The following is a 26437-nucleotide window of genomic DNA, read 5'->3' on the forward strand; positions in this document are numbered from 1 at the left end:
CCCTCCCCCAATCTACAATCAACAGCTCACACGTTTCACATTACGTTAATTACATAACTGGGATTACGTAGGTGTAGCATTACTCGTCCTAAAAAACCCAACTAAGCCAACCTCCCAGCATATCGCGCGGGAAAAGACCCGGCCGCGCCGTTTTAGTCGGGATTACCGGATTACTAGTAATTAGTATCGATGGATCGCGCGAAGCAACAAAAATTTTTTTTAGGGGGCGGAGCACCTAGTTTAAAAGGAAAAAAGGCGGTACACTCACAGCACTCCTGTCGCGGTCGCATTGCACCCCACACACGTTCGGTCCTGCACACGGCTCACGCAAACGGAATGCGCTTCGGCTTGCCTCTTCACTGACACGTGGGACTGCACTTGGAGAAACCGACCATGCGCCAAACTCCCCCCGCCCACCGCGCGAAAATCCTCCCCCACACACACAAAAATTTCCCCAAAATCCGATTCAACCGCCGTTCGGCCAACTAGCCAATAATATTCCCCAAACCCCCCTCCCCCCGTCCCCCTCCACTCCATTCGCTCTGCCAAAGCCGCCCTCCCCGCCGCACCGATACGTCGGCACCGCGGTTCGTCGAGGGGACGCACGGCGATCCTCTCGCTCCCACGGTACGCTCTCGTAGACTGTCGTCCTTTAGCCGCGCCGCCACCTCTGGCTACGTTCTTGTGGAGGCGCACAACGGTCAGCGCCGCCACCGCTGGCGACGTTCGTGTGGAGACGCACGGCGGTCAGCTTCTCCCATGGTACGCGCATTCTAAACTGAGGCTCCGTTCATGTCGGTGTAGCGCATTCTAGATGCTGTTAATCTCATTGTTTGTCGAAGTAGTTTACTGTCAATATGCTCTGCTTAAGAAGCTTCCTTGCCCTATTCTGCACTCAATCTGCTTAGCTGAGATGGCATGCCAAGGCCGATTAGTTGCTAAAATATCCTGCCATATATTTATTGTGACGTAGATTGCCATGGTCTAGTAGCCAATCTGTTAGGTGAAATAGCTCTACACCATTTTATACTCGATCTTTGTTGCTGCGATGGCCTTCGATAGTTTGATGGCTGTGTGCTCGGCCTCATTGATTGCTGAAACAGCCTGTCATAATTTAGCACTCAAATCTGTTTGCTGAATTAGCTTTACATATATTTTGTTACTTAGATCTGCTCATCCAAATATAATGCCATAGCTTTAGACATCATAATTTAGCACTCAAATCTATTTTTTTCTGGACTTCATAAAAAAGCATATATGTTTTTCCTGTAATATCTAGTAGAAGAACTAATTTTTATATCTAACAGATGGACATGACTTGGATAACTTCTGCTCGAAGATTCTCCGCTGCATATGTCGAGGGGGTTGAAAACTTCATGAACTTTATCAGAGCTGAGTACGGTGGTCCGAAATCAGATGTGCTCTGCCCGTGCAGCAGTTGTATGAATTCAGTTACAAGACCCCAGTCAACTGTGCAAAATCAACTACACTTGTATGGGATGTCGGTCACATATACTAGGTGGGTTCATCATGGTGAAACTGTCAACGTCAATGTTATTGACTACGTGGAAGCAGCAGATCACCATCTTGGTCTGCCTGATGCTCAGGTGGAAGAGGAGGAGGAAGTGGTGGTCGCGGAGCCAGTGAGTTTGACCAACATTGAATCAATGCTACAAAATGCTCGTGCATTCCGTGAACTTTCACCTGCAGAAGAAAAACGGTTGGCCCACATGTTGGAACAATTCAACGTGGCTGTCACCCCAGGAAATAAGCTGTCAGTATTCTCAGCTATGGTCACCTTTCTTCAGGTGAAGACATCTGAGCGGATGACCAACAAATCATTCGGTGCGATGTTGGCTGCTTTCCGCAAATCTTTCCCAGATGCTTCTGAGCTGCCACACACCTATAGTAAAATGAAGAATTTCCTTCGTGCAGTTGGAATTGGATATGATATGATCCATGTTTGTAAGAATAATTGTGTTCTGTTCCGGAAGGATTATGCCAACTTAAGTGAATGCCCGAAATGCAAATCATCAAGATGGAAAGATGACGATGCTGTGAAGAGGATTCCTCATAATGTTCTGAGACATTTTCCAATTACACCAAGATTGCAGAGGTTGTTTCATGATGCTGAAACAAGAGAGGATGTACTGTGGCATTCTAGGAACCAGGAGTACAGAGATCAGAATGTAATGAGCCATCCATCTCATGGTAGTGAGTGGAAAAGCTTCAACGATAAACACAAAAGGTTTGCTGCTGACCAGAGAAACATTAGACTTGGCTTAGCTTTAGATGGATTTAACCCATTTGGCCACCAGAGCGCCACATATAACATGTAGCCAGTGCTTGTTATCCCTTACAACATGCCTCCAAATGTCTGCACCAAAGAATCAAACTACATGATGGCCTTGCTCATCCCAGGTCCAAAAAGTCCTGGAAAGGATTTTGATTTGTTCATGAAGGCTCTTGTGGAGGAACTTCAACAGCTATGGAGGGGTGTTCTCACTCGAGACCTATATAGCAGCCCACCAGCTGATTTCTTGTTGCGTGCTGTTATAATTTGGTGCATCCATGATTACCCGGCTTTGTGCACTATGTCAGGGCGAACGACACATGGTTACAATGCATGTGTTCGCTGTGACAGGAATCCGCTGTCATACGCAATACTTAGCAAGATCTGTTACATTGGACACCGCCGTTTCCTTGCCAAGGACAAGCCGCATCCTAGAAAATACCGAAGACATGTGTTCAATGCAAAGCATGAAATCCGTGATGCGCCAAAGAGGCTCACCGCCGATGAGTTGCAAGTGGAATTAGAGAAGGTCAGGCATATTACACCAGGAAACCATCCTGGTAATGGTAGCGGGAAAAGGAAGCATGGCAGAGCAGAAGAGAGATTATTGTTTACCCGCAGGTCCACTTTGTGGGACTTGGAGTATTAGAAAGATTTGGATCTGCAGCATAATCTTGATGTGATGGACATCAAGAAAAATATATGTGACAGCATTAGCGGCACACTTCTTAATATTGAAGGCAAGACAAAAGATACCTTAAAATCTAGGATTGATTTGACACACCTGGGTATCAGAAAGGATTTGCAGGTGCAAGATGAAGGTAAACCACGGGATATGGCACCAGCTGTGTATGTCTTGGACAAGGTAAAAAGAAAAGAATTCTGTGAGGTCCTGTCACGTGTGAGATTCCCACATGGATTTGTTTCCAACCCTGAAAGAAGAGTTAGTGCAGATGGAAACAAGGTACAAGGGTTGAAAAGTCATGACTGCCACGTCCTACTTCAAAGGGTTTTACCTGTTATGCTTAGAGGATTGGGCCGCCCTAACTTATACAGAGTAGTTGCAGAGTTGGGACAATTCTTCAGGGAACTCTGCAGTAGAAATATCAGGATAGATGCTTTGGAGCGTCTTAGAGACAAGATACCAACTATCCTATGCGACCTTGAGAAGATATAACCTCCAGCCTTCTTTGATGTGATGGTGCATTTGGCTGTTCATCTACCTGATGAGGCACTACTTGGAGGTCCAGTACAGTATGGCTGGATGTACCCTATTGAAAGGCGGCTAGGCACTTTCAAGGGCTATGTTAGGAACAGAGCTAGACCCGAGGGTTCCATTGCAGAGGCCTACATTGCTACCGAAGCGTTGACATTGTGCTGAAAATACATTGAAACAGTTGATCAGCTTAGCAAAGAGGTGGGTGAAGACAATCCCGGGCTCAATGTTTTCGATTATTCTGTTCGAGTTACAGGGAAGAGTCGACAAGAGGGCAAACCTAAAGATTTGGACAAAATGGTTTGGTATGTGTTGAATAACTGTCCTGAGATACTACCTTATATCAAGTAAGTGCAGTACTGCAGCTTATACATCGTAATCTACTAAACTTGCAGAACATTCTTATATATTTAGATGTTTGACGCGATCACTATGTTGTGCAGCATCTACAAAAAGGAGTTACTGCCGCAAAATCCAAGAAACATTGACAAACTGGTTATGGCAGGATTTGCAAAATGGTTCAAGAACCATGTAAGCTTTTGAATTGCACTGTCAGTTTTTTTAATATATTGAGCACATAAGATGATCAACTTGTCTATTTTCTAACCATAGGTTAAGAAGGTGCGGGAGGATGGGCAGGCAGTTGATGATGCCCATTACTCACTAGCAATGGGTCCTGATACTCGGGTAAGACATTATGAATCTTGCGTTGTTGGAGATGTGCGCTACAACACCCTTGCACGATACGAAGGCAGGAAGACACAAAACAGTGCCATCATGAGCACGGATACGTATGACAAAGAGACAACTGAAATGTATGCTAACATAACAGACATTGTTCAGTTGCAGTATATCTCCAGTTTCGAGGATCATTGGTGTGTGGTTCTGTTGTGCTGTCATTGGTATAACGTGTTTTCCAGGATCGCAAAACCCAGAGCTGATGATTATTTCAATCCATCAATGTCAAGGCGGCGTACCAGACCAATGAGCCTTTTATTTTGGCAAATCAAGCAACACAGATATTTTTCTTGGAAGACACATTTGCACGTAGCGATGACTGGAGAGTATTGCAAAGGTTTTAGCAGAGGAATTCATTTAATGAAGTTGCACAACAATATGATGCTTACACTGCTCCTGATGTACAAGATAACACAGATGTTCCTAATATCTTTGAGAACCATCACGTCAATGACGCCGGCGAAAAGATTGCTTGTCGTGCTGTGGACATACAAGAGTTAATCAAGAAGAAGCCAACGTTCGAGGACGTTGAGGACGAAGAAGAAGATGACACCGTGGGGGATTATGACTCAGACTGATACACATGGCGAAGATGTTGACGCTGCTGCTGCGGATGATGATTACATTGCTTTTGTCGTATTTGCCTGTCAGAAGACGTTTTTTATCTACTATGTGAAATTGTGTTTGCTATGACAACCGAAACCTGATGAACATGTTGTTTAGTATTTTGCTGTGAGAACATCACTTGTTATGTATGCTGATTTGTGTTTGGTGATTGTATGACAACTAAAACATGATGACATTGTTGTTTAGTTGTACTCATATTTGGCTGTGGAACTTGAATTTGATGACATAGTTTGTTGTTCGACTGCAATTTGCTCGACGTCTTTGAATGAGAACAAAGCTGACGCGACAGGGCCTCTGCTATTTAGTTATTTATGAGCAAATGGGGATACCCCCTGATTTCCGTTAATAGAAATCATTAGATGTTCACAACACTACGCCCAGCCTGCTACACAGGTTTCATTCATTACTAGTTTCAGCAAAGTGCTCATCTCATAGCCACTGAATACATCACGAGTGCTACATACACTGCAAATAAAGAGACAATCATCCTACAGAGCACATCGATTTTGCACATTATCTTCACAAGCTCTTTCATCTCCTCATTGTTGTCAAGGCCGTTCAGCAGCTGTTGCTTGGCCATGATCAGAGGAACTGCATCTTTTAACCTTCTGCTCTGCATCTTCCTCTTCTGACGTTCCTTCAGTTACTTGTCCAACTGCCCAACCTGCTGGTATTGGGATTCCTCGGCTAACCAAATAATCAGCGTAGCTGCATTCCCCCACATCAGCAACTTCCCAGAAATACAAATCACACGAATCTTCCCTTTTTTGCACGAATCAAATTGGAAGATCATCAACCAAACTATTAAAAAATCAGGAACTGAACGCAGCAGAACAACACTTAAACATGTTATTACCCCATGATTCGGGCATTTGTAGAAGACTCGGCCAGGGTTGAGGATTGTGGTTGAGACGCGACGGATGACTCTACATGATTTGCAGCAGTGGCACCACACCAACAGGGGTTGCGACGAGCAATCGGTTGTGGTGCGCGTGCCAGGGGGGGATGTGATGAGACCCACAGGCGATGGTACGGGTGGCGACTTGGTGCATATCTGGTTGTTGCCTGCTGAAGAGCAGGTGGACGAGCAGCCAGCGGACATGGTTGCTGCGGCTAGAGCTTCTGATGCTAGGCAGAGTAAGTAGAGAAGAGGAGAAGCGAACGTTGGATATGTCAGTTTCATTACTTGCAGAGTAGCATAGCACCATATATAGTCATAGTCAAGGTTTGGATTCGAACCAGCTACAGGAGCACGTCTCTGTTTTTTTCTAAAACTCGGCAACGTCTCTTTACTGGTACACTAGCTTGTTCTGTACGCCTTCCCAAGTCTTTGATTTTCTTTCCCTTTTGTGCAAGGAAGGAAGGAGGAAAAAATTGAGAGTTCCTGGGACTCGAACCCAAGACCTCTCGGTTGAAAACCAAGGGTGCTAGTCACTTATGTGGCGAACGTTCCCTGTGAGGAGGACGGCAGACGAACGCATTTTCCTCACAGTTTTCTTCCTATATATAAAAAAGTATGCTACTTGGTGTCTGCTTAGTCAACAAAAGATTGTGCCAACCTTGACCGTTGGATTGACATTCAACGTCTGTCGCGTTTCTTCAGTCTCTTCTTCCTTGAGCCACCAAAGCCAAACCAGCGCCGGCGGGACCGCCTGCTCCCGCCTCCCACGGCTAGCTGTGCTGCCGCGCACGCGTGGCCACATCGCACCCTAAAACTCTGCGCATCTTCCCCGGATCCTGTTCGTTCCCGTCCGAGGCCTCACCATCGTCCTCCCCCTTGGTTCGCTCGCCGCGGCGCCGCCCTCCGGTGTTGCCAACATGGTCAACAACCGAGAGGAATAAGGAGATGACTCTACATGGTGAGGATGACAGTAGGGACCCAGCAGCGCGCGCAGTAATTTTGTTTTTTCGGGACGGAGAAGGGTATCAACTGGGTTGTGCGGGACCCGTGGCCCCTCTAGCCCAGGCTTTTATTTCATATGTTTAGCACATGACCAGCCCAGTTTGTTTTTCCTTTCTGAAAATGGCTAGCCAGCAATTTTGTTTTTTGCAGAATAACCAACAAAGGCCTACTTGCTTTTCTATGCCTTGCTGGGCCGGAAATCTTTCAAGACGAGGAGGGATGCATTTTGCCCAGAAAATGGGCTATAAGTAATAAGAAATGGGCTATAAGTAATAAGAAATGGGCTATAAGTAATAAGAAATGGGCTATAAGTAATAATAAATGGGCTGTAAAATGAAAAAATACAGCAAACACGCAATTAGTTCCAAAATATTGTTTTCTTTTGGATTTTGATATTTTAAATTTCATTGTTTTTGTGCGGGTAAAATTTCATTGAATTTAAATTAAGGTATATTTAGATTTAAAATTAATTTGAATCTGGCTAGAAATTTCGGGCTGTATGCTGTTTGGGACAGATTTGGAGGCTGACTTGTGGGTCTACTTGGTTGACGTGTACTTTGGCTTTGTCAAGTTAGTCCACAAACGATTCTAGCAGCAGTGACCGTTGGATGTTAATCCAACGGCCGTGCTGCTTCTTCAATATCTGATCTTCTTGCTCCAGCCGCCCAAACCAGCTCCGGTGGGACTACCTGCTCCCGCCTCCCGCGGCCGGCTGTGCTGCCGCACAGGCCGCACCGCCCCACCCTACTTCATTGCTGGCCAGGCCATTCCTCTACTCACCCACACCTCCTATTATTTTCCGGCGATGGCAGCCGGACCAGTAAACCCTCGTGCTCCCCACCGCGTGGGCAACCATTGCCGAGTCTTCCCCGGCTCCGTGTCGTTCCCTTCCTAGGCCTCGCTGTCGTCCACCACCATGGTGCTCTCGGCGCGGCCTGGTCAACGTGGTCAATGAACGACATCCATCGGACGTGGACTGTACGTGGAGAGGCTGACAGCTGGGTCCATGGCCGCACACAAGGAAATGCCTCCTTATTACGCGCAAAATAATGATTCCTCCACCTGACAGCTGGGATCCACCGAAAGGGCCTCTGTATTTCGTGAAAAAAACGTTCCCCCCGCTGACATGTCGGACCCACCAGCTATATCTTCGCACGCAAGGAAGTGCCTCCTTATTACGCACAAGAAAATGAATACCCCCCTGCTAGCTGGGACCCACCATAGTGGGAGGATGACTTGTGGGCCAACTAAGTTGACGAGGACGGAGGGCTTTGTCAACTTAGTGAATATGAATGATTCTAACTCCAGTGACCGTACGATGTCCATCCAACGGCTGTAGTACTTCTTCAACCTCTGGTCTTCTTGCTCCAGCCGCCCAAAGCAGCGCCGGTCGTGCCGCATGCTCCTGCCTCCCGTGGCCGGCTGTGCTGCCGCGGAGGCCTCACCGCCCCATACTATTCCTACCGCTGGCCAGGCCCTGCAGCGACGACAGCCTCACACCGCAGCCGAACTAGTGAACCCTCGTACTCCTCTCCGCGCTGGCGTCCACTGCCGCGTCTTCCCCGGCTCCGCGTCGTCCCCTTCCTAGGCCTCGCCGTCGTCCACCGCCGTGGTGCTCTCAGCGCGGCGTGGTCAACGTGGTCAAGGAACGACTTCCATCGGACGTGGACTGTACGTGGAGAGGCTGACAGCTGGGTCCACGGCCGCAGCAAGGAAGTGCCTCCTTATTACGCAGAAAATAATGATTCCTCCACCTGACAGCTGGGACCCACCGGATGGGCCACTGTATTTCGCGAAAAAAACGCTTCCCCCTGACTGCTGGGACCCACCAGCTACATCTTCGCACGCAAGGAAGTGCGTCCGGGCAAAAAAAACGATTCGCCCCCCTGAGTGCTCGGACCCACCAGCTACACCTTCGCATGCAAGGAAGTGCGTCCGGGCAAAAAAACGATTCGCCCCCCTGACTACTGGGACCAACCAGCTACATCTTCGCACGCAAGGAAGTGCGTCCGAAAAAAAAATGATTCGCCCCCCTGACTGCTCGGACCCACCAGCTACATCTTCGCACGCAAGGAAGTGCCCCCCTGACTGCTGGGACCCACCAGCTACATTTTCGCACGCAAGGAAGTGCCTGACAGTCGGGACCCACCTGGTCAAAGCGTACGTAGCGTTGTCATTCTGGTCGCGAACGTGTACGTACATACTGGTGGATGTAGAGGCGCGCACGTGTCGTAGTGGAGGCGCGCACGTGTCGTAGTAGAGGCGCACATGTAGCATGTATACATACGTACAACGGCCAGGGTGCAAGAAAGAAAATACGGTCACGTACGTACATACGGGCGGGGTCTCGAACGCCTACTCGCGCATACGTACGGCCAGGGCTCGTGTACATGGCTGGGTCGGAACGAAGAAACAGCGTCGTCATCGTGTTCGTGGGGAGCCAAACGGCTGGTTCGGAACGGAATGCGTCGTCGTGTTCATCGGGAGGGCTTGGACGGAACAGGCGATGGAAACGAGGCCTGGCATACCGCAGAACGGAGGAAACAGCCTTGTGTTCGACCGTCCACGTTCGAAACGGGATCCTGTTCATCGGGAGGGGTCTGGCGTACCGCAAAATGGAGGAAATGGACCTCCTACGGTCGAAACGGGGGTCCTGTTGATCGGGAGGGGTGTGGCGTACCGCAAAACGGAGGAAATGGACTTGTGTTGGAGCGCTACGGTCGAAACGGGGGTCATGTTGATCGGGAGGGGTGTGGCGTACCGCAAAACGGACGAAACGGACTTGTGTTGGAGCGCTACGGTCGAAACGGGGGTCCTGTTCATCGGGAGGGGTGTGGCGTACCACAAAACGGGACTCCACGGGATACTGTTCATCTCCACCGTCGACCTCCTCCAGCCTCCACTGGCTACCGTCGACCTCCTCCAGCCTCCACGGGCTCCTGTTCATCCAGCCTCCACCGCGCGCTACTCCACCGGCTACTGTTCAACCACCCCTCCACGGGCACCCCTCCACTGTCTACTGTTCATCCAGCCCTCCACACCACGGGGTCCTGTTCATCCAGAGGCAACGCCACCGCTCACTGTTCATCCAACCCCCCCCCCCCCCCCGCAACGCTCACTGTTCATCCAGAGAGGCAACATCCATCAGCTTCAGTTAGCAGCAGTAGCGAAGGAATCGCGTGATCGGGTTCAGTTAACACCCATCGATCGATCGCTCAGGTTCAGTAACGCGTAGCCTACAGTGCAATCGCTCGGGTTCAGTTAGAGCCCAACGCCTCGCTCGGGTTCAGTTAGAGCCAACGCCTCGCACACACGCGCGTACGTGTACAAGAGAAACGCGCATCGCTCGGCCCCAACCTCCCACCGTAACCGGGAACTCCCCAAAATTATCCTCGCCCTCGCTTCTACCATGGTTTTTTCCGTCATGGACGGCCCAAAGCATGTCATGCAGCTGCGTCTCCGGCCCGCCCAGGACGAAAAGCCAATTTGCTGTCATGATTTTTTGTCATACAAGTATGAGCCCACCACATCTATGATGATACCGGGTTTTGTCACAATTATCGTCATAGAGTGTCATATGTACGACAGAAAAAAAATTCGTTCGGCCCAATATGTCACGGATGTGTCTTTTTTTGTAATGCTCCATTCATTGGTACAAACAAGTTCCATGCAGTTCAACCTTTACTCTAATAATATTATGTTTTATTCTACATGAAGTGTTTGCCGACAGTCAGCACATCCACAACATTCTATCAAGACGTTGTCTATCAGCATGGATTATGACCTGCACACAGTCTTTTCCTTGGTGGAACACTTCCGAAGCTTGGACAACTTGTATATCGAGGTGATGCTTCTCACACAAATTGTAAACACATACTATGAATGGTGTAGAACTCCATTCAACAAAAAAACAACACTTAGATTCGTATGTAATGGACAAAGCTGTATATAGTCATGGACCAATATTAGGACGAAACTAAAAAAAGCTTTTATCACAACAAAGGTTATAGAATAATTCCTTCACTTGCTCTCCCAGCAGAATCACTCTTTATGGAGCTTAACCATTTCAAATCTTCATGTTTATTCAGGAAATAGCCTCTAATGAAGAAAGTCCTGCGAACGACTGTTCTTGCAAGCACCATCATGACGTTCGTTTGAAGTAACTGACGCTGGAAAGCTATGTTCAATGCGAGAAAAGCATTTGATTTGCGACATTCTTTATTCTCGACGCAGCACAGCTGCAGACTATCGGGATCAAGTTTCTTCTTCAGGAAGACTTCACGGAAGAATTCTACAAACAGCAACAAGAGGTGCTTCAGTGGGACAAAAAGGCTTCTAAACATGCTTGCCTTAGGTTGTCGCAAAGTTGCAACCACGGGAACTTAGATCTAAGGCACGCATGCGTTGAGCACCTAGATTTAAAGGATCCATTCACTTGTAAGTGCTGAAAACAGTGCTGGAGTGAGATGTTGCCGCCACTTTCCTGTTTGGAATTTACGTAGGTGTGGTGAAACAATGCCCGTACCTTTTTGCTCAATCTGTAGCCTTGCCAACAGCGAACGTGGTATTTCGGTCTATGGCTAAACGGTCTTGTGCTCATGCCGTACATTTCATTAGCTAAACGGGCTTGAAGTCTCTGCAGCCACGGCTATGTACGTTTGTGACTTTATGTGTTTCTGTGATAAGGGTCACAGGCACGGGCGTCAAATCCGCAAAGGCATCATGTGGTATTATATAGAGTCATGTTCGCTTGTGTCTGTTTCCCGAATGATTCCGTCGACTCGTTTAGACGGAGAGGCACGAACGAGAAGCCCATGGAGGCATACTTTAGTATTACGCAGAGTCACGTTCATGCATTTATTGCGCAAGCCGTACATTTCATTAGCTAAACGGGCTTGAAGTCTCTGCAGCCACGGCTATGTACGTTTGTGACTTTCTGTGTTTCAGTGATAAGGGTCACAGACACGGGCGTCAAATCCGCAAAGGCATTGTGTGGTATTATATAGAGTCATGTTCGCTTGTGTCTGTTTCCCGAATGATTCCGTCGACTCGTTTAGATGGAGAGGCATGGACGAGAAGCCCATGGAGGCATACTTTAGTATTAGGCAGAGTCACGTTCATGCGTTTATTGCGCAAGCCGCACATTTCATTAGCTAAACGGGCTTGAAGTCTCTGCAGCCATGGCTGGCTATGTACATTTGTGACTTTCTGTGTTTCGCTGATAAGGGTCACAGGCACGGGCGCCAAATCATCAAAGGCATCCTGGTATTATATAGTCATGTTCGCTTGTGCCTGTTTTCCGAATGATTCCGTCGACTCGTTTAGACGTAGAGCCACGGACGAGAAGCCCATGGAGGCATACTTTAGTATTAGGCAGAGTCACGTTTGTGCGTTTATTGCACAAGCCGTACATTTCATTAGCTACACGGACTTCCAAGTCCCTGCAGCCACGGCTGGCTATGTACGTTTGTGACTTTCTGTGTTTCGGTGATAAGGGTCACAGGCACGGGCGTCAAATAAGCAAAGGCATCGTGTGGTATTATATAGAGTCATGTTCTTACCCGGAGTCATGTTTGTGCATTTATTACGGAAACCTAACAGAATAGTGTTCAGATGTCAACACTTTTTGTTTACTCTGTGAGGCACGTAATGGCCAATTGGAGAGACAGAAAGAGGCACACGTTTATTTGCGCATTTCCACATAACTGGCGACTATGACATAAAGTAGCATAAACATAAAAAGACATGAAGGTAGATTGATTTCATCAGTTGGAAGCTCCTTCGTGGCTGCACACAGCACAAACACAAACGAAGCCCACGGATAGTGCAAAGAGTACAACGGTTGTTTGACAAGATTTACAAAAAACGCGAACACAAAAAGTTCACAACAACAAATAAATCCAAAGAACTTGGCCAACCAGCTCAAGACCTATTTTCAGCAAGCACATCTGAATGGATCCGTCAAATCCAGATATTCGACACTTCTGCTTTCTAATTCCGGAAAAGCATGCCTACAACTTGATGATAACCTAAGACGAGCACATTAAGAAGCCTTTTTGGACCACTTTAGAACCCATTGATGCTCTATGTAAAATGCTTCCGTGAACTCTGCAGGAGGTGAGCGAAACTTAATGCTGATGGTGTCAAGCTCCTTTGCACTCAGAACAAAGAACCTTGCAAATTCAATGTTACTCGGGAAGGTATCATAATCTTCCAGCGTTACTGTCTTCAGGTAAATATCGTGATGTTTGAGAAACTGCCTGTGCTTAACACGCCATTTGTTTTTTTCACCATGACGACTGCATCCTCCCTGAAAATATACATGAAAGCAACAAATACCTGTCATGTATAAAAAGAGATAGCCCATCGAAAGAACAACTGAAACAATTAATTCTACCAACTCCATCCCGAAAAGCTTGTCATACACTTGTCAAGATACAGCTGTAACGATTACAGTCAAATGTAACACAAGCTTTTTTGAGACGGAAGGAGTACTATAGTACGAACATTTATGAAGAAAATTACCTTGACAAACAAGTTTTGCAGATTTGGAAACAACTGCAACAAAGGAACAACCAAGTCGACTATATAAGGCATGAGGATAAATAAGGTCTTGACAGAATGCCGCAATCGTGTTAGCCCGAATGCCCCCCAACCCTTCATGAAAATTAACAGATGATGGATCAAAAAAGTAATATAAGAAAGGTTGGATCACATAAAACTTGTTTGCAGCTGCAAGTATTAGGAAAACTCAGTATCGCAAGGCATGACACACCCCAAGCATCCGTGAATTTATCCAGTACAGTTGCAGAGACACCAATTTTCACCAAGCCCTCCATCTCCGTGAAGCATAAAACATAGATCATCGGATTAAATAGAAACAAAGACCCGAACAAGCACGGCTGAAAGTATCGTGGAAAGTCAGTACCTCAATAAATTTACTGACTTTCGCAAACACAAATTGACCCAGCGTCTCCAGTTTAGGTGCAGAGACGACGGTTATCACCGAGTCGTCGACCTGAATATCGTGGATCAACCGTCGAAGCAAAGGGGCATCCTCAATAATGAGTTCGCCGTGTGCACAACGAACATCAATGCTTACAAGGTTAGACGATTTTATTGTGATCTGACGACCTCCTTTATTGCAAACAAGCAGCAGAGACTCAAGTGCAGGGCAACTAGAGTGGATTATGCTTTGCAGCAAGACGTCTGATATATCAACCTCCACAAGCGAGAGTTTTTCACCAGTGGTAGCTTAAGCGTCCCTACGTAATTGTCTAGTTGGCTAAGAGCAAAGGCGAGGGTGTGCAGTGAGGAGGAAAACCAAAACATGGACTCTGGAGTTGAGGGCGTACATGAATTGCATACATCCAGTAGTGTGACCTCTTTCGTCAGGAATCCTGGGAAGAGGTAGTAGAACTCAAGAACCTGGATATTGTTCAGCCTCCAGGATCGGAGCCAGGCATCAACGATGGAGGGTCTGCACTACAGATAGCACGTCGGGATAGAGAGGAGGCTAACCGAGCCAGCATGACTGGACAGGATGCATTCCGGAAGGCTGAAAACATCACCGAAACATTCTAGAGAGCGCCGAGTACCGGAATAGCATTTACGGACGCGCTCGTCGGTGAAGGCGGACAACCTAGACGTGGTCTCGATATGAACAGTTTCTCCGTCTTTAAAAGGACGTGGGACAGGGATCTCGCGGCAGTCGAGATTCAGAGGAGCGATGGGCCACAAAGGACGCCAACGACGTGCGAGGATTCGAGTACGGATGCCCTCCGTGATGGGAAGACGAGAGATGATCTCACCTAGGACGCCGTCGGCGAGATCGCTGATGCGGTCCGCACGACACACCTCTTCTTCCTCCTCGGATCGAGAGGGAGCACGGTCGCCGCTTCCATCCCCTCCGACCACCAGCACACCACCAGAAGGCGGTGTCACCGGTGGCGCCACTCTCGACCTCTTGATGCTACGAGCAGCGCTTTCCATATCCACCTCCGTTGCTGGGGTGGCGCGTTGACAATTAAGTCACTTGAAGATTGAAGGCCGTGGCTTTGCTTTGCAAATGATTCTTCTGAAATGCTCACGGAAAAAACCTCCAAGGAAGCGAAGTGATGGCAGAGGCACGGCTTGTCACGTACCAGACACACGGTCTTGCCTTCGGCATTGTAAGGCACTATTCTACATGCCACACAGGCACGGCCGTGATTCCACGTGCTTCACTAGCATGTAATGACGTGATTCTCTCATAGGAAATGCCGTGAACCTACTGCCAGGAACTATATCCATTTTTGAAACAGAAACACAAACACAACAGTGACCCGTTTTGTTTGAAATCTTTGCATCACAGAAGCATGGCGTGAAGGCCCGTGAGGCACGGTTGGACAAGCATCGCAAGCACGGTTATGTGCTCTATATTTCAATTACTTACAGACAAGCATTGATTGCAAAAAAACGGCCGTGAGAACACGCGATTCTGTAATTGCTTCAATTATACTAGTAAACAAATTGTCATTAAGTCCCGCAGAGTGAAGAGCGACTGTCTGTGTTACAATTATTTTGGTTCGGAGATTCTAACTCAAATGCACAAAGGCGACTTACTGTGTTTAGTAGCGTCACGGTCCTTTACACATGAAGGCGACTTTCTGTGTCTCAGTGTTTCAGGTCACAGGCACGGTTGTCAAGACCACAAACGCATTTACCTGTTATTATCCACAGTCACGTTCGTGTCTCTTTGTGTTCCAAATGATTCTGTTGACTCTATCACCAGGAGAGGCACAGTCGGGAGGCCTAGGAAGGCATGCTTGCGTTTTACATGGAGCCACGCTTGTGCGTTTATCACGGAAACCCAACGGCTCGACGGGCGTCTCCTCGTATTCCGGTGTGCACGGCACGTGGCGCCGCCCCGTAAACCCAAGGGTCCGACGGGCGTTTCCTCCGGTGGCTCTGGCTCTTCGCCCGAGGCGAGGCTCCGGCTATTTAAGCCGGACGGGGTCTCTAAACCATAGCCACACCCTCTTCCCCCCTCTGCCCGCTGCCAGGCCATCCATTCCTCTTGCTGCTCTCCATACTGACCCTCTCCACCATGGCCGGGCAGGAGGAGACTAATGCGGAACCCAGTGTCCAGACACTGAAGGAGATCCAGGCTGGCGAGGGTTCCTCATCTGTAAGTTCACACTACTTCCGCTTCATTCCTTTTTTCTTTCCTTCGGCTACTTGATTTAGTTGTGAATCGTGAATAAGCCAGACGGAATCTCGAAACCCTAGCCACATCCCCTTCCTCCTTTTGTCCGCCTCCAGGCCATCTAGTCATCTTTCTGTTATCTATCCTGACACTCTCAGCCACAGCTATGCAGAAGGAGACTACTCCAGAGCGCCGTGTCCAGTCGCCGGAGGAGATCTCGGCTGGCGAGGCTTGCTTATCTTTAAGTTCTCTCTGCTTCGGCTTCATTCGTTTTTTCTTTCTTTCGGCTACCCGATTTAGTTGTGAAACGTGGATCATTGTGGTGAGCTTCTTCCTAAGTTGATGATAGTGTGTCCTACCATCAATCTGACACCTTCTCTTTTGTCCCGGTGAAGAACCGGTGGGAGGCTACAGAAGCTCACCTCTTGAAGATCGTGGAGATATCCACGAGGTTGTACGATCTTATGGATGAGAAGATGAAGGCGAAGCTCAAACTTGAGTACGACAAGCTCAAGCTGGACACATACGTTATGATAAAAGAGATCAAGGAACTTTGCGCCCAGCGACCCTGATATATTGTATCTGAACCAATTAAGCAGTGGACTAAAAGTTTCTTATTTTGTCTTCCGTTACCTCGTAGTCAGTAACTTTGATAACAAACGTGTTTTGGTTTCCTGGGTCACGTTCATTCCAAGTTTATGGGTACAGATGTGAACATTAACGTAATGGCCGATTCAAGAGGCGCTGTTTTTAAAAGCACGGGCGTCAAGTCTCTGCAGCCAAGGTTCTTTGTACCAACTAGAGTCATGTCTTGTGCACACATGAATGCGTGGACATTCCTGCCTTTCTTTGATTTAGTGTTTCGGGTCACAGGCAATGACCCATTCAAGAGACACTGTTCTTAAAAAGCACGGGCGTGAACTCTATACAGCCACGGTTCTATATCAAGTAGCCTCATGACTTGTGGACTCATGATAGCGTGGATATTCGTGACTGCCTGGCGTTCAGTGTTTTAGTGTTTCGGCTCACAGGCACGTGTAGAAAGCCCAAAAAGCGTTCCGAATGATTCAGTCGACTCGTTCAGACGAAGAGGCACGGACGTGAACCCATGGAGTGATGGTGTGGTATTACATAGAGTCACGTTCGTGCGTTTACTGCAGAAACATAACATAATTGGATTGAGATGTGAACCCTCACTGTTTACTTTGTGAGGCAATGAATGACACACCCGAGAGACACTGTCCTTAAAAGCACGAGCAAGAACTCTATGCAACCACGGTTCTATACCAAAGAGCCACTGTCAAACGCATGGAAGTCAAGCAACGAGGGCCACACTTTTAGTAGTAGAAAAAGCACTTTATCAGCTAGCGTTGCTCCTTTGCTACGCACACAGTAGGGTGGCTGTGGAAGGCACGTTATTCAAGCAGAGAACGAACATCACGATGCCACGACAAGGTCAAAAGCATGGTTGTGAGTCTGCAGTGTCACGGCTAGAATCCTCGAGACGCATTTGGGTGTGGCCTGTTGAGTAGAAACTCGGTTGTGAGGTCACCAGACGCACTACGTAACGCCCCGCAAAACAGGTTTGGTTGACCGTTGTGGTGGCTGTCTATGCTTTAAGCTCTTTTCATCTCTCCTGTGTCGCAGCAGAGATGCATGGTTGTATTCTTACACCATCCAACTTCATAAAGATAGGGCTGCAAAAATTTACAAACAAACCTATCGCCCTTATAATATTTTCCCAGCTGAGTAATAAAAATACCTAAACAAGCAAAATCTGTTCTGTTTAAATTTGTTTTGTTTCTACAATTGCACCAAATAAACTTACAAGCCATTTTTTATAACCACAGTACGAGGAGCAGAAACAGTGCAGCGGCTCAAATGCAGCTCCATTGTGCATGCATTGTGTGCATGACAGGTACAGGTACATAAGACAGGCACTGTCGTACATACAACACGGCACGGTTACACATACAGCGCGCATCTCTCCACTAAAAAATTAAATCTACTTTATGTCTCTTAACCTTGGTGCCATAGCATTTTATGATCCTTCGGCCCGTACAAAGCCGCAAAACCACGCATTTCCTTCATGGCTGCACGCAACACAAAAATAGACAAGCCTACACACGGTGCAAAGACAACAACGGTTGTCTGATAAAGTTTACATAAAACCCAAGCTCAAAAGAACGCAACAACAAATAACTCCATATACCTGGACAACTAACACAAGGCCTGATTTCAGCATCCACACATGAACGGAACCGTCAAATCCAGCTATTCAACACTCCTCTTCCTTAAAAGCGGACGCGCGTGGCTGCAACTTGATGATAATCTAAGATGTGCACGTTTAGAAGCCCTTCTATGCCACTCCAGAACCCTTTGTTGCTTTTTGTAAAATACTCCCATGAACTCTGCGGGAGGGGAGGTAAACTTAATGGTCATGGTCTCCAGATACTTTGCATTAATAACAAAGAACGTCGCAAATGCAGTGTAACTCCCGGAGCGAACATAATCTTCCAGCGATACTCTCTTCAGACAAACGCCGTGATGTTTGAGAATGGTCATTAAGTCCTGCAAAGTGACGAGTGACTGTATGTGTTACAATTCTTTTGGTTAGGAGATTTTAACTCAAATGCACAAAGGCGACTTTTTGTGTTTAGTAGCGTCACGGTCCTTTACACATGAAGGCGAATTTTTGTGTCTGAGTGTTTCAGGTCAGAGGCACGGTTGTCAAGCCCACAAACACATTGACCTGTTATTATCCAAAGTCACGTTCGTGTCTCTTTGTGTTCCAAATGATTCCGTTGATTCTATCACCAGGAGAGGCACGGTCGGGAGGCCTAGGAAGGCATGCTTGCGTTTTACACGGAGCCACGCTTGTGCATTTATCGCGGAAACCCAACGGCTCGACTAGCGTCTCCTCGTATTCCGGTGTGCACGCCACGTGACGCCGCTCCGGAAAAACAAGGGTCCGACGGGCGTCTCCTACGGTGGCTCTGGCTCTTCGCCCGAGGCTAGGCTCCGGCCATTTAAGCCGGGCGGGGTCTCGAAACGCTAGCCACACCCTCTTCCCCCCTCTGCCCGCCGCTAGGCCATCCATTCCTCTTGCTGCTCTCCATACTGACCCTCTCCGCCATGGCTGGGCAGGAGGATACTACTGCGGAACCCAGTGTCCAGACACTGCACGAGATCTAGGCTGGCGAGGGTTCCTCATTTGTAAGTTCACTCTGCTTCCGCTTCATTCCTTTTTTCTTTCCTTCGGCTACTTGATTTTGTTGTGAAACGTGAATAAGCCAGACGGAATCTTGAAACCCTAGCCACATCCCCTTCCTCCTTTTATCTGCCTCCAGGCCATCCAGTCATCTTGTTGTTCTATATCCTGACACTCTCAGCCACGGCTGTGCAGAAGGAGACTACTCCAGAGCGCCATGTCCAGTCGCAAGAGGAGATCTCGGCTGGCGAGGCTTGCTCATCTGTAAGTTCCCTCTGCTTTGGCTTCATTCATTTTTTCTTTCTTTCAGCTACTTGATTTAGTTGTGAAACATGGATCATTGTGGTGATCTTCATCCTAATGTTGATGAGGGTGCGTCCTGCCATCAATATGACACCTTCTGCTTTGTCCAGGTGAAGAACATGCTCGAGGATCTCGTGGAGATAGCCACGAAGTTGGACGAGGAGATCAAAGCCACCATTGCACGTCTTATGGATGAGAAGGCGCAGCTCGAACTTCAGCGCGATAAGCTGAAGCTGGAATCATACGTTATGAAAAAATAGATCGAGGAACTTCGCGCCGAGCAAACAAAAAAGAAGTATCGCCGGACTAAGTAGACAGCAGCGACCCAGATCCTCGTACATGAAGGTATTAAGCAGTGCACTAAAAGTTTCTTATTTTTTCTTGCGTTACCTTGTGTCACCAGTAACTTTGATAACAAATGTGTTTTGCTTTTCTGGGTCACGTTCATTCCAAGTTTATGGCTACAGATGTGAACATTAACGTAATGGCCAGTTTGAGAGACGCTGTTTTTTAAAGCACGGACGTGAAGTCTCTGCAGCCAAGGCTCTTTGAACCAACTAGACTCATGTCTTGTGCACTGATGAAGGCGTCGACGTTCCTTCTTTCTTTGTTTCAGTTGAAAACGATTCTGACACTGCTTCTCTTACGCACAACCATGGGTGTTTACTCTGTGAGGCACGGAATGGCCTATATTTGAGAGACGCGGTTTATAAAAACTTATTTTCCTTGTATTTAAAAAGCACAGACGTGAAATCCATACGGACACGGTTCCGTACTGAGTTGCGTCACGCTTCTTTCTTGATTCTACGTATATTATTCGATAAAGGCATGGTGTCGACGTTCGCGCCTGTCTGTGTGAAGTCTCTACAGCCACGGTGCGTGAAGTCTCCACAACCACGGTTCTGTACCAAGTAGCATCATGACCTGTGCACTCAAAGCCATGGTGCGGTATTATATAGAGTCACGCTTGCCTGTATTTGTGTTCCTAGTGATTCCATCAACTCGATCAAACTGAGAAGCACGGGCGTTAAGCCCACAGAGGCATAGCTTTGCATTACGCACAGTCACATTCGTGCTTTAATTGGGGTAACCCAGCGGAATGGTTCAGATGTGAACACTCACTGTTTACTCTGTAAGACATGAAATGGCCAATTCGCAAGACACTGTTTTTAAAAGCTTATTCCCTTGTTATTAAAAGCACGGACACGAACTCTCTACGGACACAATTGCGTACTGAGTTGGGTCACGCTTTTTTCTTGATGTTACGTGTATTATTCGATAGAAGCGTGGAGGTTCATCGTTGTATGTGTCACAATGTTAAGGTTCACAGGCACGGGCGTACAGTCCTCAAAGGCATGGTATTGTATTATATAGAGTCACGCTCGCCTGTCTTTGTGTTCCGAATGATTCCGTCCACTCGACCATGCAACCGTGAGAGTCACGGTTGAACACTCACCAGCGGCATTGTCGGGTATCGGGTTCCGGCAGAACCCTTAAGGTTCGAACTCTAGGGTGCACGCGAAGATCTACTCCCTACCAAAATACGCACATAACCTCGCCGGGATTCTAAGCTAACACGATGAACAACACAAGAGACATGAGGTTTATACTAGTTCGGGCCACCGTTGTGGTGTAATACCCTACTCCAGTGTGTGGTGTGGTGGATTGCCTCTTGGGCTGATGATGAACAGTACAAGGGAAGAACAGCCTCGCGAGAGGTGTTCTTGTGCTTGGTGGATGTGAGGATGATCTAAATCGGTTGGCTCTCGATGAGATTCCCCCTTCTACTGTGGTGGCTAGCTCTATTTATGGAGGCCCTGGTCCTCTTCCCAAATATTGAGCGGGAAGGGAGCCAACAACGGCAATTTTGAAAGGGGACAGCTAGTACAAGCTATCCTGACTAAAGGTGGTCTTCGACTGCCAAAGGTGCTGATGATGACGCCATCTTGGGCTCCATGGTGACCTCCGTCCTGCCGCTCTGCTGGTCTTGGTCTCGTTGCGCCGATATGGAAACCTTTGCCTGATGCCTCGGTACTCCGCGCGTGTGCTTGCCCCCTTTGCACCAAAGAGGAAACGAGTGCACTGTGCGGGCTGGCACCCGCCTGCTCTTGATCTTCATGGCTTGCATCATGAGCACCTCGCCAGGTACCCCTCGCCTTGATCTCTCCGCCTCCTCGCGAGCCTGCCTGGTGAGGCCGCCCCTGAGTAGGCGTTGCGTCGTCCGCCCCACGAGGCTTGGCCCCTCGCGAGGGTCTTGAACTTGGGTTGATGAAGACGGGCCGTACTGGGCCACTGGTGAGCCAGGCTGCAGGCCGTAGGCAGGCAAGTCTGGGGACCCCCGTTCCCAGAACGCCGATAGTAGCCCCCGAGCCCAAGGCGCCCTCGGACTTGGCTTAGCAGCGAAGCCAAAGGGCAAGTGCGGAGCGCCGCGGGCCCCAACAACCTGCGGCCTTGGTCGACGAATGGCGACTTGACTGGACGTGGGCGTCTCCGGTTCCCCACGCTGCCTCGGCAACTGCCCGATTTGACGAGTCCCTACTGCATGCAAAAAGAGTCATCATTACCTGTGATCGTGGAGGCCGACGGTTGGCCTCCTTTGGGCTATAAATGGGGAGGGGCGAAAGCACCTGTTGCTCATCTCCCCTCGCCCCGACTGCTTCTTCTTCCTCCTCGCTCCGGTTGCTCGCAGCGTCCCATGGCGCCCGTGAAGAGGTTCTCAGCCGCGGAGAAAGGGAAGGCTCACTAGGAAGGGCCTGGCTCTCCTCCGCCCAAGTGCGGCCGCAGCCGCCCCCGCAAGCGTCCCGCGTCTCCCGCCGCGGCTTCTCGTGGTCACAGTGGTGGCCGCCCATATCGAGGTAGCCCAGTTGGTGGAGGAAGGCGTGCCATGGCTGCGCGGCCCCCACGGCCACGCTTCCATTTGGCAGACGTGCTGCCGGAGTTTGTTGTGTAGTTGGACAACCCGACCGGCAACTGGCTCCAGCTCCCTCGCTTCTTCGCAGGCAAACTGCCGGCTGCTGGCCCCGAGGGGCTCTGGCTGCAGGCGGACGGCTGCTGCAGCAGGGCCTCCTGGGTCGCGTTGGAGATCTTTGTCACCGGGAACGTGGCCCTGGCCCGAGGCTGGCAGACGTTTGCCCGCGTGCGTGGCCTGGGCAGGCGGTGCACCCTCCGCTTCAAGTACGACGGCGAGGCGACCCTCTACGTGAGGGTGTTCGGAGAAGATGGTCGTCGTGCTGGGTGCTGCCCTGAAGACGATGACGGCGACGTGGTGCTCGGCCTTGGCGACGGCCGCGAGGAGGGTGAGAGCGAACCCGCTCCGGGCGACGACCGCAACTCGTCGAGCTTCAGCGGCTCCTCCTCCGGCGACACCTCCTCCAGCGGTGGACGCGACCCGCCGCTGCGCCTGCTTCGAGGGTGGTAGTGGGTCGTCCCGTCGCCGCGCCCAGATGAAGCGCGAGGCGGAGTCCGACTGAGCTCGGGAGGATGACGCAAATCCCTTCCCGCGATCTGCGCGCTGCTTTTATTTTGTTTTTCTCCTTTTCCTGCATCAAGGAGAGAAATATGGAGCCCCGCGGGGGCGTGCTGCAAACTATGATCCCTTAATTATCGTGCTACATTTATTGTTCCTGTGCTGTGTGATGGTGTCATGGTTATGTGCTTGCGCGTAGGAACAACTTAGCTCGGGACGTTGCAGTAGTTTCCGCCTCGCGAGGTGCCTGCTTGAGGCCTCGCCGGGCGCCTTAAGAGCTGCAAAAAGTTAGTTGGGAGAATCGTTTTCGAACCTTGGCCACGAGGGCTATCGGCTATGGCCCGGTGCTTTGCGTCGCGATGCCCGAGGGGCATGGACCGGGAGGGGTGCTCCCGTTATGAACTCGAACGAGAGGGCCTCGCAAAAACTAGGAGAGAAAGGGCTCACGAGGGCGCCCGGGCAGCCCCCTCGCGAGGTTTGCGAGAGAGAGAGCGAGTCAGACAAAAACCGAGAACAGAGAACAGGGGCAGAAGACGACAAACAATGCTAGAAGCAACTCCAATAAAGGTCCGAACAAGGGAGAACAAGCCAACTGCGGAAAGCAAATGAAAAGCCGTGTCTGGCACCTTGTCTAGTCTTCGACGTCTTCTCACCAGCGCGGAGCTAAGTGCTGCCACTGCGCATGGGCGGGAGCCCGCGAGGCCCGAGGGCGGCACTCCGGAGACTCCGGGGTGTGTACAGCCCCAACTCATTATTACGTGAGAGTGTCACGGGCGGCGAGCTTCACAGGCACTGGACCTTCTTCACAGTCACCGGGCCTTTCTTTGGGTGGCGAGCTTCACAGGCACCGGGCCTTCTTCACAGCCTCTGGGCCCTTTTTTTGGGCGGCGAGCTTCACAGGAACCGGGCCTTCTTCACAGGCACTGGGCCTTTCTTTAGGGGTAGAACTTCCGGAGGTGCAGAATGTTCTAGACGTTTGGGACGGGCACCCCCTCCTGAGTCTCCAGGCGCGCGGCGCTAGGCCTGGAAACATGAACAACTTTGAACGGGCCCTCCCACATGGGCGAGAGCTTATGCAGCCCTTCCCTGGAGAGCACCCGCCTGAGCACGAGGTCACCTACCTCGAGAGTCCTGGGGCGGATGTTGCGGCTGTGGTACTGCCGCAGGGCCTGCCGGTATCTTGTTGCTCGTAGTGCGGCTTCTCGACGGGGCTCCTCCCCCAGCATGAGGTTCGTCCCCCGCATGGCGTCCATTGCGCTTCATCATACGCTAGGACCCGCGTGGAGCGACGCCTGACCTCGTGAGGGAGGACCGCCTCTGCTCCGTAGATGAGGAAGAACGGGGTCTCGCCAGTTGACTTGGTGGCGGTAGTGCGGATGGACCACAGCATGGACTGGAGCTCGTCGTACCAGCCCCTGCCGCAGGCCTCCAGCTTCTTCTTGAAGGTCCTGGTTTTGAGGCCCTTCAGGACGTCTGCGTTGGCGCATTCTGCTTGGCCGTTACTCCGGGGGGTGCACCGAAGCGTAGCATATCTGCGTTCCAAGGCTAGCACAATATGTTTTGAAGAGATTGCTGGTGAACTGCGAACCGTTGTCGGTGATGATGCGATTAGGGACCCCGAACTGGCTCACGAGGCCCTCGATGAACTTGTCTGCGGAACCAGCTGGGATGGTGCGGACGGCTTCCACCTCTGCCCACTTGGTAAACTTGTCAATGGCGACGTAAAGGTAGCGTAGCCCAAAGGCGCTCGAGGGAACGGGCCCAAGATATCCAGCCCCCAGACCGCGAACGGCCACAAGAGCGGGATGGTCTGCAGGCCCTGAGTTGGCTGATGGATCTGCTTGGCATAGAATTGGCAGGATTCAGACGACTTCACCAGCTCGATTGCGTCGTTGAGTGCCGTAGGCCAGTAGAACCCGCTGCGAAACGCCTTGCCGACGAGGGTCCGTCACGATGAGTCGTGTTCACAATCTCCACCGTGTATGTCGGCCAACAATTCCTTCCCCTGTTCCCTGGAGATGCAACGCAGGGAAATGTCATTTGGCCGCCTCCGGTAGAGCTCTCCGTCTTGGATGCAGTAGGCCATGGCCTGCCGGCCACGCGTTCCGCTCCCTCCTCTTTCTCTGGCAGCGTCCCTTGCATTAGGTAATCCTTGAATTCTGTGATCCAGCATCCCTCCTGAGGCTCCAGCGCCAAGAGTAGGCGTGCTCCCGAGGTCAGGCCACAGGTCGGGGCTCCTGTGGCGGGTGGCTGAGGGAGTTCCTCCCGAGGCTGTGCTGTGCTTGAAAGTGACGGTGTCGCCGATGGCTTGAAGAGCCGCTCCTCAAAAACGCCTGGCTCCTGAGGCAGCCACCTGGATGCCCTCCTGGCAATGTCATCAGCCTCTTGGCTGGTGCCACGGGACACATGCTGCAACTCCAGCCCCCAAAACTGTTTTTCCATCCTGCGCATCTCCGCAAGATATGCTTCCATGTGCTCGTCCTTCGGCTCGTACACCTTGTTGGAGAAGTTGACGAGGAGCTGTGAATCGCCCTTGATGGTGAGGCGCTTTACCCCCAGCGCTGCTGCAGCTTTCAAGCCTGCTATGAGGCCCTCGTATTCTGCTATGTTGTTGGAGACCTTCTCGCCATGCTGGAAACAGAGTTGCATGGCGTAATAGAGCTTGTCCATAGTGGGGGATACAAGCACTGCGCCAGCCCCCGCGCCATGTCGCGAGAATGCTCCGTCGAAGTACATGACCCAGCCATCTGGTGCCTCACTTCCTCGGGAAAGCGACCGATCCTCGCCTGCTTCGAGCCCTGGTGCCTCTGTCCATTCCGCCACAGAATTTGCGAGTGCGGTTCCCTTGACGACCCTGGTTGTGCTGAATTCCAACTGAAACGCTTGCAGCTCAATGTTCCATTCGACGAGCCTTCCAGCGGAGTTGGGGCTCCTGAGTACCCTTTCCAATGGATAGGCCGAGATGACCTTGATGGGGTGACCTTGAAAATAGTGCCGTAGCTTACGCGAAGCTACCAACAGCGCGAGCAAAAGCTTCTGAGGCATAGGGTATCGTGCCCTTGCATCCCGCAACACCGTGCTGACGAAGTACACCGGGTGCTCGACGAGAGTGGGTGTGCTGATGAGGCCTGTGCCCTCCGGAGGATTTGACGCCTCCTGAGATGACTGAGCCCCCAGCGCCTGGCTGCCTGGCGCGGCCTCTTCATCCCTAAGGACGTCTTCGTGCTGAGGCTAGTCTCCATCTGCAGAGGCCGTGGCCTTCGCGAGGCCTTCTTGGTCTTGTGCCGCCACGGCTGGCGCCGTGGCTGGGCGTGATGCAGCCTTGACCTGGCGCTCTTCCCGAACCGCCACTATAGCTGCACTGGCAGAGTAGGGTGTGGCGGCGAGGTAGAGCACCAGGGGCTCAAGAGGGCGTGGTGCCACCATCACAGGAGGGCTGGTGAGATACTTCTTGAGGTCTTGAAATGCTTGGTCGGCCTCCTGTGTCCACTCA

General features: G+C 50.2%; 1 protein-coding gene across 1 annotated transcript; it reads right to left on the minus strand.

Annotated features, from left to right (window-relative positions):
• Nucleotides 1-19465: 19465 nt before the first annotated feature.
• On the minus strand, nt 19466-25989 carry LOC109736060 (uncharacterized). The gene is made up of 2 exons (XM_020295280.1): nt 25498-25989; nt 19466-19711 (listed from the first exon to the last, which is right to left on the minus strand). Exons 1-2 carry the CDS (start codon nt 25987-25989, stop codon nt 19466-19468), a joined length of 738 nt encoding a protein of 245 aa, XP_020150869.1.
• Nucleotides 25990-26437: the final 448 nt, after the last annotated feature.

This window comes from Aegilops tauschii, chromosome 2, assembly GCF_002575655.3.
Source record: "Aegilops tauschii subsp. strangulata cultivar AL8/78 chromosome 2, Aet v6.0, whole genome shotgun sequence".
NCBI classification, from domain to species: domain Eukaryota; kingdom Viridiplantae; phylum Streptophyta; class Magnoliopsida; order Poales; family Poaceae; genus Aegilops; species Aegilops tauschii.